The following is a 12,588-nucleotide window of genomic DNA, read 5'->3' on the forward strand; positions in this document are numbered from 1 at the left end:
ATTATTGAGTAAATTATTATTCATGAAATTCTGTAATATAATGCATATATCCACATCCTCTGTTAATGAGTATACAAAACCTTCTAGAAGTTGTGCTTGAATTGAGTCTTACTCCATAGGCAAATAAATTTTGTTCCAGATTTTTGGAAAACAAAAAAAGAGTGCTTGAATATGTCTTACATGTGTTAATTTTTAAGGAAAGCTGGCAGTTAAGGAAAGGAGTAAGTGAAATTGGAGAAGATGTGGACTATGATGAGGAACTCTATGTTGCTGGAAATATGGTGATATGGAGCAAAGGGAGTAAAAGCCAGGCATTGGCAGTTTATAAAGCGTTTACAGTTGACAGTCCTGTTCAGCAGGTGAGTTGATTTGAATTTTAGCATTTTATTGACTAATGCAATTTTAAAAAAGTTTTTGTTTTAAAATTTAACAGAAATTATAAAAACAGCATAATGATCTCAGCAGCTGGGTATACATTGTAACATGAGATAATGTAACGTGAAGTTAATGGCAGGAAAATAAAAATTTCATTTTATTTTATATATCATCACTTTTTTTTACATTATCCTTTGTCACTTTAATAATAATCTTTAAACACTCTGTCCTTAAGTAATTCAATTTGTTATTGCTAGCAAAAATGTATAAGACATTAAGGGTACATAAATATTTTAACATGATTACTAAAATTGATTGCAAAGATTTGAATCAATAAAAATCATGGGGTTCGTAGTGGTAGAGAGAAAAAAAATCTGATTTGCAGCCATTGCAGTTGGCTATTATAACTAACTGTTCTGAAAGTTATAATGAAAAGTAAAAAATTAAGCATTTGTCATATTTTTTCACGAAGACATGCAGTTCATCTCCATTTGATGAAGAAAAACTCTTAGAGAAGAATGCTAGCTAATAAATGTAAAAGGAATTTTAGAATTAGAATATCACCATTTTGTAACCTCCAGGGCAATAATTGATTCAAACAAGGATTGTAAATAGATACTAACACTGTTGGTTGAAAGAATATTACCATGGCACCAACATACCACCCTATGGATTACTTGGTAAATGTGGAGGGACAAATGTACCTCTACTTTGGGGTTATTTGTCAATCTCCACCTCAATCAAGTGATTGAGTTTAGAATAATTAATAGTGACATGACGAAATAGTATGTGCTTCTAGCTATAATGTGGAATGAAGTACATGATGTTATCTACTAAGTTTTCTTCCCAGAAATACGAATATTTAGACCTAGCTTGCAGTTTATAGGAAATATAGGTACTAGAGGATTACATTTTTAAATACCATGAGATAAGGAAGTAGATGAGATGGGAATGGCTAAAGCTTGATAATTATTAAAGCTGGCTGATGGGGATTCATTATCCTATTCTGTTTACTTTGTATTTATTTGAAATTTTCCATTATAAAAAATTTATAGTCTACATTCTGGTTTCTTTTAAAAAGTAATGAAGAAACATAAAAAGGTGGGGATTATTCTACATTGAAAGAGACTAAAGAGACATCACCTAATGCAGTATTTTTTTGAACCTTGTTAAATGAACTTTGATTGAATCCTGGTTCTAGAAAACTAGGTAAAAAGATATTTTTGGGGAAAATTTGGGAAAGTTAAATATTACTGGCTAGAAGCTGTTATTAGAGAAGTATTTTTTTTCTTAGGGATGATGGTTTTTTTTTTTTTTTTTAAAGACAGGGTTTCTCCATGTTGGTCAGGCTGGTCTTGAACTCCCGACCTCAGGTGATCCACCCACCTTGGCCTCCAAAGTGCTTAGATTACAGGTGTGAGCCACTACGCCCGGCCCAGGGATAATGGTTTTATGGTTTTATAGAACATCTTTATTTTTAGAAAAGGCATGATGAAGTATTTAGGGGTGAAGTGTCATGATGTGTGTGCGTTTATTTTCAGACAGTCAGCATTCCCCTTCCAAAAATCTCATAGGTACACAAATGCACACACATAAACAAATATGGCAAAATTTTCATGATTATTGGATTTAGGCGAAATATGTTCGCTGCATTATTTCAACTTTTAATGAAAATTTTTATAACAAAAAGTTGGAGGAAAAACTAATACATTTATAGTAGTTGAATTAGGTTTGGCAAGAGATTTTGGAGGCTTTGACTAATGTTAAATTTCATATTTATAAATGCTGAAATATTTGTATCTGGACACTGCTTCCTCCCACTCCTCCCATCTGCTATTAACTATTTCCTGATGAGCATTGTATTCTATTTATTGGGAAGGAGAAACTGAATCATTGTTCTAACATTTGAGGGCATTTGCAAAAGCATTTGTGTCCAGGAGTGTTGAAGCCAATTATATTTTCGATGATAATTTTTTCCCATACAATTCATATAGTTAGTATAGATGTGAAAAGTGCATTTGATGATATCCAAGTAGTTCTTTACTTCTATATTTTCATCTTAATTTTTCCAAGGAACAATTGCCTATTTACTAGATTCTGTGGAAGTACAGTTAGATGTATTATCTCCTTTATCTTAAGATCACGTGTAAGTGTAATAATAAGATTTGGAATTTCAGTCTTTTGATCTGGAAAATATATTGTTTTTAATCTTCTTGCTAATATGGCAAAAGATAATTTTATATTTTGTTTATGAAATAATACCAGGTATATGTGAATCAGATTTTAGTTGTTCATTCTTTTACTTAACCTGCAAGTTTTTTTTTTTGGTTGTTCTTTTTATTTTTTCATTTATTTTTTATTTTTATTTTTTAATAGAGATGGGATGTCACTATGTTGTCCAGGCTAGTCTTGAACTCCTGGACTTTAGCAGTCCTCCTGCCTTGGTCTCCCAAAGTGCTGGGATTACAGGCATGAGCCACTGTGCCTGGCCTTCTGCAAGTATTTAGTCTTACTCTGTTTCAGACATTATGCTGGGACTACAAAGGTGAATGTAGTTTTTACCTTTGAAGGACTCATAGCCTAGAAAGGAGAACAAACAAATCAACTGAAATACTTTATTCTGAATGCTGTATAATAACTGCATGTCCACAGAGTGATGACAGCCAAAAGGACTGAGCACCAAAGGGAGGGTTTTTCAAAGAAGATGCTATTTGTATTATAAAATGGTGGCAGAAGGGCATTCTAGGCAGAGGAAATCGCAGCAAAAAGAAGTATGGAAAAGATGACTTTTTTAAAACTTGGGACTGTACACAAAGGGTGGGTGTGGAGAGATGCAAGTGGATGCTGGCAGTATAGAGACCAAAGGGCCTTGTATATAAACCAAGGAATTTGGATTTTAAACTATATGCTGAAAGGAGCCTTCCAAGGATTTTAAAATGGAAGTGATCAATTTTGTGTTTTGAGAAGAGACTGCATATATATATATATATGGGATTGACTGGAGAGTAGGGAGACTTGTCAGGGGCAGTATTTTGTGATTTTGCAGATAAAAAATTGGTGCCTTGTCAAAGAAGAGATGATAAAGCAGAGGGAGATATGGACGGGGTTAGTGATCTCTTAGATATCAGGGATAGAAGAGATGATAAAATATTTACTTTTAGAGGCTGAGAGGATGGGATTTCATGAAAGGAAGTTGAGACTGTAACAGGTGCATTGTAGATTTCGGACATTGCAGGTTGGAGCATGGCTCTAGTGCATGGTTTTCTTCATGAATTTTCATTTCTTTTTTTTTTTTTTGAGACGGATTTTTGCTCTTGTTACCCAGGCTGGAGTGCAATGGCGCGATCTCGGCTCACCGCAACCTCCACCTCCTGGGTTCAGGGCAATTCTTCCTGCCTCAGCCTCCTGAGTAGCTGGGATTACAGGCACGCGCCACCATGCCCAGCTAATTTTTTGTGTTTTTAGTAGAGACGGGGTTTCACCATGTTGACCAGGATGGTCTCGATCTCTTGACCTCGTGATCCACCCTCCTTGGCCTCCCAAAGTGCTGGGATTACAGGCGTGAGCCACCGCGCCCGGCCATCTTTTTTTTTTTTTTTTTAATTTTTTTTTCCTTTTTTAAAAGATGGGGTTTCACCATGATGGCCAGGCTGGTCTTGAACTCCTGACCTCAGGTGATCCACCCACCTCGGCTTCCCAAAGTGCTAGGATTACAGGCGTGGAATTTTCTTTTCTTAACCATTAAAATCTCCTACAACTCAACAACAAAACAAACTAATGGGCAGGACTTAAACAGACATTTTTCTAAAGAAGATGTATACATGGTCAATAAGCGCATGTAAAGATGTGCAACTTTGCTAATCATTAGGCAAATACAAATTACAACCACAGTGAGATACCACTTTACACCACTAGGTTGACTCTTATTAAAGAAACATAACAAATGTTGGTGAGGATGTCCAGAAATTGGAACTCCTGTGCATTGCTGGTGGGAAAGTAACAAAGCTGCTGTGGAAAAGTTTGCTGATTTCTCAAAAAGTTATACATATAGCCAGGCATGGTAGTGCATGCCTGTACTCCCAGCTGTTGGGGAGACCAAGGCAGGAGGGTCATGTGAGCCCAGGAGTTCTAGGCTGCTGTGAGCTAGAATCATGCCATGCACTGCAGTTTGGGTGACAGAGTGAGACCCCGTCTCTTAAAAAAAAAGTTATGCATGGAATTACCATTACGATCCAGCAGTTCCACTTCTAGGTATATGCACAATTGAATTGAGAACAGGGACTCATAGATACTTGTACACCAGTGTTTATAGCGGCATTATTTATGATAGCCAAAAGGTAGAAGCAACCTGTGTCCATTGACAGATGAATGGATAAACAAATGTGGTACATGCAAACAGTGGAATATTGTTTAGCTTTAAAAAGTGACAAAGTTCTGATACATGCGATATCATGGATGAACCTTGAAAACATTATGTTAAGTGAAATAAAACAAATACAAAAGGACAAGTGTTGTACAGTTTCACTTATGTGAGATACCTAGCACAGGCACATTCATAGGGAAAGTGGAACAAATGTTACCAGGACTCAGGGGAGGGGGAGATGGTGAGTTATTGTTTAATGGGCACAGAGTTTCTGTTTAAGATAAGGAAAAATCTCTAGAAATGTACAGTATTGTATAAGCTCACAAATTGTACTAAGCTCGTAAATTTATTTATTTATTTATTTATTTTTTGAGATGGAGTTTTGCTCTTGTTACCCAGGCTAGAGTGCGATGGCGCGATCTCAGCTCACTGCAACCTCCGTCTCCTGGGTTCAAGCAATTCTCCTGCCTCAGCTTCCTGAGTAGCTGGGATTACAGGCACGCGCCACCATGCCCAGCTAATTTTTTGTATTTTTAGTAGAGATGGGGTTTCACCATGTTGACCAGGATGGTCTTGATGTCTTGACCTCGTGATCCACCCGCCTCGGCCTCCCAAAGTGCTGGGATTACAGGCGTGAGCCACTGCGCCCAGCCCGCTCGTAAATTTAATGTTGTTAATGCCACTGAAATGTCTACTTAAAAATTGTTAAAATGGTAATTTTCATATTGTGTATATTTGACCACAGTTAATAAAAACATAAAATGCTATTAAATAATCTAATAAGTGATTGTCAAGTATGTCAGTTAACGTTTAATAGCTTTTTCTAGTTTATATTTTGTAAGATGGGCTTTTAAGAAAGGGAAGAGTTAGTTTTTCTAAATACTTTTTCTAATGCCATTCTAGAGAGAGTCTAAGAATGATAAGATCAATTAATTAATCTAGAGATGGGCGGGGCGTTGGTGGCTCACGCCTGTAATCCAAGCACTTTGGAGGCTAAGGTGGGCAGATCACCTGAGATCGGGAGTTCAAGACCAGCCTGACCAACATGGTGAAACCCCGTCTTTGAAAAAAAAAAAAAAAATTAATCTAGAGATTATAAAATTTGAATAATCTTTTGTTTTGTATAGGATATAGGATTTAGTGTGGTTTGAGCCACTATTTGAATTTTTGCTGCAAGGTTTCTGGTAGGTTTTTTGATTTTTCTCTTTTTGTAAAATTTATTTTTTTAATTTAAAATTATCATTCTTATGGATATTTTCATAAAATTTGATTTTAAACATATTTTGTTTTTCCTTATATTTATCATTTATTACTCTATTTTTTCTTATTTTTTTTGTTTCCATGATTGTAAATATTGAGCTGAGGAGGCAAAGTTATTATGTAGATGCTATTATTATTATTATTATTATTTAGATGCCATTAGTTAATAGATGATTATTTACATATAATTTTCTTAGGTCAGCATTTTGTTTTGATTTTAGGCATTGTGGTGTGACTTCATTATATCACAGGATAAGACTGAAAAGGCCTACAGTAAGTTTCTTTTTGAAATTTTATTTTTCTTATGATGATTCCAAATGTTTTTCTCATTGTATTTTTCATTCAAAAGAAGTAGCCACTAGTAATAGTGGTTTACCCTAAGAATCTTTATATTGTGCATTAAATAATTTGTGCTGTTAAGATTGAACTCCTTTTGGGGGAAAAAACATGTAAGTCTTATCGTACCCTTTTTTTTTCCAGGTAGCCATGAAATAGAAAAATGCATATGTATATTACAAAGCTCATGTATTAATATGCATAGCATAGAAGGAAAGGATTACATAGCTTCCTTACCATTTCAGGTAAACAGGTGTTTCAAATTTTGGGGGGCTTTTGTTGGAGAACATTTTTGAATTAATTGGTTTTAGAGGTATGTTTTATGTCTCATGTCTTGTAGTAATAAAAAATGTTATTTTGGCCGGGCACAGTGGCTCTCGCCTATAATCCCAGCACTTTGGGAGGCCGAGGCGGGTGGATCACGAGGTCAAGAGATCGAGACCATCCTGGTCAACAAGGTGAAACCCTGTCTCTACTAAAAAATACAAAAAATTAGCTGAGCATGGTGGCGTGTGCCTGTAATCCCAGCTACTCAGGAGGCTGAGGCAGGAGAATTGCTTGAACCCAGGAGGCGGAGGTTGCGGTGAGCCGAGATTGCGCCATTGCACTCCACCCTGGGTAACAAGAGTGAAACTCCGCCTCAAAAAAAAAGAAAAAGTTATTTTTACTCAAATAAAATAACTAAATTTTGGCAGCTTTAGTCGTTTACCATTTTCCATACTTCACTGAAAAAGTAAGTTGTATAATGCAGTGAATTAAGAAGTCTTGGCCAGACGTGGTGGCTCACGCCTGTCATCCCAGCACTTCGGGAGGCCGAGACGGGTGTATCACGAGGTCAGGAGTTCAAGATCAGCCTGGCCAAGATAGTGAAACCCTGTCTCTACTAAAAACACAAAAATTAGCCGGGTGCAGTGGCATGCGCCTGTAATCCCAGCTATTTGGGTGGCTGAGGCAGGGAATTGCTTGAACCTGGGAGGCGGAGCTTGCAGTGAACTCAGATCACGCTACTGCACTCCAGCCTGGGCGACAGAGTGAGACTCTGTCTTAAAAAATAAATAAATAAATATGTACATACATAAATAAATAAGGAAGTCTTTTGTGGTATGTTTTTGTTGGCTTAAATGATATGTAAGAACTTTTGGTTATATTAAATAAGGCATATGAATAATACTAGTCTTTTTTTGTTGCTCATCATCTTTTTAAATTCCTATGCTATCATTAACACATTGTCACTTTGTTACTGATACTGGCCAGTGGCAGGAATTTCACATTGAACAACTCCTCTTTATGAGATTTTATATTATCTTAGAGTTGCTTATTTGAATTACTTTCTAAAAAATGCTGTACTTAATGAGTATTTTACTTTGTAAAGCTATTACTAAATAGGAAAATAAAACATTTGTAATGTTTCTTTAAACCATTTTATAAAGGGGTAGGTTCTCTTACTTCTGTCTTTTTCGACTCCTTTACCTGAAAGGTTGCAAACGTTTGGCCCACTAAATATGGATTGTTGTTTGAACGAAGCACTTCTTCACATGAGGTACCTCCAGGTTCCCCCAGGTATTCATTTTACTCACTTCAGAATATTATTACTTGGGTTTTGTGTGTGTGTTCGTTCTGAGGTTTATCTAAAAGTTTGAGATGGTAATAATTTTCATGCTAACAGCATAGATATATGCCTCTCATCTCAGTACAAGTTGAATATCCCTGATCCAAAAATCTGAAATTCTCAAAAATCTGCAACTTTTTGAGCTCCAGCATGACACTGAAAGGAAATGCTTATTGGAACATTTCAGGTTTTGGATTCTCAAATTGGGGTTACTCTTATCAAAAAGATAATATATCATGATCAAGTGGGTTTTGTCCCAGGGATGGAGTGATGGTCTAACATATACAAGTCTTTTTTTTTTTTTTTAATTTACAATTTAATTTCTTTTTTTCTTTTTAAAAGACAGGATTTCACCATGTTGGCCAGGCTGGTCTTGAACTCCTGACCTCAGGTGATCTGCCCAGCTCGGACATATACAAGTCAATAAATGTGACACATCACATTTAACAATTAAAAACCAGGCTGGACGCAATATTTCACGCCTAAAATTCCAGCACTTTGGGAGACCAAGGCAGGTTGATCACGAGGTCAGGAGTTCAAGACCAGCCTGACCAACATGGTGAAACCCCATCTCTGCTCAAAATACAAAAATTAGCTGGTTGTGGTGGCGTGCACCTGTAATCCTGCTACTCAGGAGGCTGAGGCAGGAAAATTGCTTGAACATGGGAGGTGGAGGTTGCAGTGAGCTGAGATTGTGCCAGTGCACTCCAGCCTGGATGACAGAGCAAGACTCAGTCTCAAAAAATGGAACAAAAAAAGAAATGAGATGAAGGAGTATGCAAAGGCATATAGAGTGTTTTAATGGACTTTGGAGACTCAGAAGGGGCAGGGTGGGAAGAAGGTGTGGGATTAAAAAAAACTACATTTTCTATATAACATACACTACTTGGGTGACAGGTACACTAAAATCTCAGAATTCACCAGTATATAATTCTGTGAACCAAAAGCCACTTATACTCCCAAAAGAATTAGGGTTTCTCAATTGTTAGTGTAAAGCAAATAATCCGAAGTCTGAAGAAATCTGAAATTCAAAATACTTCTAGTCCCAAGTATTTCAGATAAGGGATACTCAGCCCATATGTACACTCATGTGCTCTATATACTTGGCACTTAATTAGCTTTTTTCCAGTCCAAGTGGTAAAATTGAATATGCAAATAAATAGCTTAAAATAACAAGATTCAATTCTTAGCTCTGCCATTTTCTCAATGTGGTGCTTTGAGCAGATCATTATCTCTTATCTATAGTTTCCTTACTATTACTGGAATATTATCATTTATCTTTTAGGACTTACGCAAAGATTAAACTAGCTAAATGTATATAGGCTTTGACACACGGCCTAGTACATATAGGTATGCAATAAAAAATGGTAGATGTTTATTAGTGGTGTGTTCATCTTGTCTCCCTGTGAATTGTGAACACATTGAAGGGAACACATTGAAGGGCAGCAACATATATGTCATGTGGTGCAAGAGGCAAACACTTGCTAAGTCTTAAATAAATTACTTATAGATTTTAATCTCTTCCTGCTTGGAAAGAAAGCCTGTCTTCACTCCAAAAAAAATCATTACTGGCTGGTCCTATGGTAGTGGGTTATCAGAACTTATTTTATTTTATTTTTTTGAGACAGAGTTTCGCTCTTGTTACCCAGGCTGGAGTGCAATGGCACGATCTCGGCTCACCGCAACCTCTGCCTCCCAGGTTCAAGCAATTCTCCTGTCTCAGCCTCCCGAGTAGCTGGGACTACAGGCACGCGCCACCATGCCCAGCTAATTTTTGTATTTTTAGTAGAGACAGGATTTCACCATGTTGACCAGGATGGTCTCTATCTCTTGACCTCGTGATCCACCTGCCTTGGCCTCCCAAAGTGCTGGGATTATAGGCGTGAGCCACCGTGCCCGGCCAGAACTTATTAACAAAGAAAAAAAGTTCCTTAAAAAATTGTAGGCTCTTGGCAGGGTGTGGTGGCTCACGCTTGTAATCCCAGCACTTTGGGAGACCAAGGTGAGTGGATAACCTGAGGTCCAGAGTTCGAGACCAGTGTGGCCAACATGGTGAAACCCTGACTCTATTAAAAATACAGAAAGATTAGCCAGGAATGGTGGTGTGTGCCTGTAATCTCAGTTACTTTGGAGGCTGAGACAGGAGAATTACTTGAAACTGGGAGGTGGAAGTTACAGTGAGCAGAGATTGTGCCTCTGCACTCCAGCCTGGGCAACAGAGCGAGACTCTGTCTCAAAAAAAAAAGAAAAAGAAAAAGAAAAAAAATAGGCTTTTAATTTACTTGAAGTAGTTTTTTTTCTTCCTTTTTTTAAAAATGCACTTCTTTGTCAGCGGGTACAGGAGAATAAATTTCTTTCTTAGCTGCCAAAGACACACTGCCAGTAAGAGAGGTCAATAAAAAAAGACTGCTTTGTGTACATTACTCCATCAGTTCTGTATTGTAATGACTGCTGTGTGCAGAAATTCCCTGGGCTGTATTGATTTCCCTTTGTCCGTGCATTGATAGAATTACTCTAAGGAGAGAGATTTCTAGGAATGAAATAGAAGATAATGTGAAAAATAGTATGTACAAAATTTAGAAGATTACATTTTGAGATGGTAGGTTTCTAGTTGCTTGTGTAATCTGGAGAAGATATTTCTTTGCAAGAAAAGTGCAAAATATGTGCAGAGAAATATTCATATTGTATTGGTAATTAATTGATTATTTATTTGTTTATTGCTAGAGAACCTTTACCCACTATGTTCAGCATGCTGCACCCACTAGATGAAATAACTCCACTTGTTTGTAAATCTGGAAGTAAGTATATTTTTATATTCTTTTAGATAAGCTCTTTTTTTTTTTTGACTTTGGTGAGGGGAGATTGTACAGGAGGTTGTATGAAAACTGACTTATTTTATAAAAATAATATAATGTAAACATTTTACAAAATAATTTCTACAAAATAGAAATTATGAATTTCTTGAATACTTTGGTATTAACTGCTCAACAGTTATTTTAGTAAAAATAAGGCATATAAATCAATGAGGAATACTGATACATTTATTAACCTACCTGTAGATGACTGTTCTTTAGTAAGTAAATGAATGATACTTAGATGAAGTAAAGTTTATTGTTTATTGTTGTTTTGGGGTTTTTTTTTCTTTTTTTGAGATGGGGTCTTGCTCTGTGGCCTAGGCTGGAGTGCAATGGTGTGATCTTGGCTCACTTGCAACCTCTGCCTCCCAGGCTCAAGTGATTCTTCCATGTCAGCCTCTCAAGTAGCTGGGACTACAGGTGTGCGTCACCTAACCTAACTAATTTTTTTGGTATTGTTTGGCAGAGTTGGGGTTTCTCCATGTTGCCCAGGCTGGTCTCGACCATGTGGGCTCATGTGATCCACCTGTCTTGGCCTCCCAAAGTGTTGTGATTACAGGTGTGAGCCACTGCACTTGGCTCAAGTTTTTTTTTTTTTGAAGAAAAAAATATGGAGCCTTATGTGTAAGCTGTGTAAATTTTGATATTTCACTTTTCCTGCTTATAACAATATAATTTGCTGGGGCTGAGAACTTCTAATATTTTCTACAAATATTTCTTTCTTTTCTTTTTTTTTTTCTGAATTCAGTTTCACACTGTCACCCAGGCTGGAGTGCAGTGGCATGATCTCGGTTCACTGCAACCTTCATCTCCAGGGTTCAAGTGATTCTTGTGCCCCAGCCACCAAGTAGCTGAGACTACAGACACGTGCCAGGCTAATTTTTGTGTTTTTAGTAGAGACATGGTCTCACCATGTTGGCCAGGCTGGTCTTGAAGTCCTGGCCTCAAGTGATCTGCCTGCCTTGGCCTCCTACAAATATTTCTAGATGCTTTTCTATAAATTTTTAAGTTTGGCCAAATGTAGGATAATGAGGATCTGAGACTGAAAAGAAATTTATATTCTTTGACATTTTTATTTTAGGACTTTATTCCAAGTACATATTATGAAATTCCACTGGGGCTTTTATCTTCTTCTCCCATCCACCCCTCCGAGATGGAGTCTTGCTCTGTCGCCCAGGCTGGAGTGCAGTGGTGTGATCTCGGCTCACTGCAACCTTGCCTCCTGGGTTCAAGCGATTCTCCTGCCTCAGCCTCCCAAGTGGCTGGGGTTACAGGAATCCGCCACCATGCCCAGCTAATTTTTATATTTTTAGTAGAGACAGGGTTTCACCATGTTGGCCAGGCTGGTCTTGAACTCTTGACCTCATGATCCACCTGCCTTGGCCTCCCAAAGTTCTGGGATTACAGGCGAGAGCCACTGCGCCCAGCTGCTTTTTGTCTTCTATATCATGTCTGGGCAAACTGCAGGCCATGAGCTAAATCCAGCTTTCAGCATGTTTATGTAAAGCTTGTGAGCTAAGAATTTTTTTTTTTTTTTTTTGAGACAGAATTTTGCCCTTGTTGCTCAGGCCAGAGTGCAGTGGTGTGATCTTGGCTCACTGCAACCTCTACCTCCCTGGTTCAAGTGATTCTCCTGCCTCAACCTCCCAAGTAGCTGGGATTACAGGCATGTGCCACCACACCCAGCTAATTTTGTGTTTTTAGTAGAGACAGAGTTTCACCATGTTGATCACACTGGTCTTGAACTCCTGACCTCAGGTGATCCACCCGCTTCGGCCTCTCAGAGTGCT

The 12,588-nt window shown here is 37.6% G+C and overlaps 1 protein-coding gene across 2 annotated transcripts in view; it reads left to right on the plus strand.

Annotated features, from left to right (window-relative positions):
* Positions 1-12,588, plus strand: part of ANAPC1 (anaphase promoting complex subunit 1) — a 119,280-nt gene that overhangs the window by 4,397 nt on the left and 102,295 nt on the right. For both annotated transcript variants that reach the window (XM_064371653.1, XM_064371654.1), the window contains 5 exons: positions 198-359; positions 6,220-6,271; positions 6,479-6,579; positions 7,812-7,894; positions 10,668-10,741. In XM_064371653.1, the coding sequence (XP_064227723.1) occupies positions 198-359; positions 6,220-6,271; positions 6,479-6,579; positions 7,812-7,894; positions 10,668-10,741 (472 nt within the window). The remainder of the gene's footprint in view (positions 1-197; positions 360-6,219; positions 6,272-6,478; positions 6,580-7,811; positions 7,895-10,667; positions 10,742-12,588) is intronic.

This window comes from Aotus nancymaae, unplaced genomic scaffold (assembly GCF_030222135.1).
Source record: "Aotus nancymaae isolate 86718 unplaced genomic scaffold, 86718_ANA_hifiasm-v0.15.2.pri h1tg000155l, whole genome shotgun sequence".
In the NCBI taxonomy this organism is placed as follows: Eukaryota; Metazoa; Chordata; class Mammalia; order Primates; family Aotidae; genus Aotus; species Aotus nancymaae.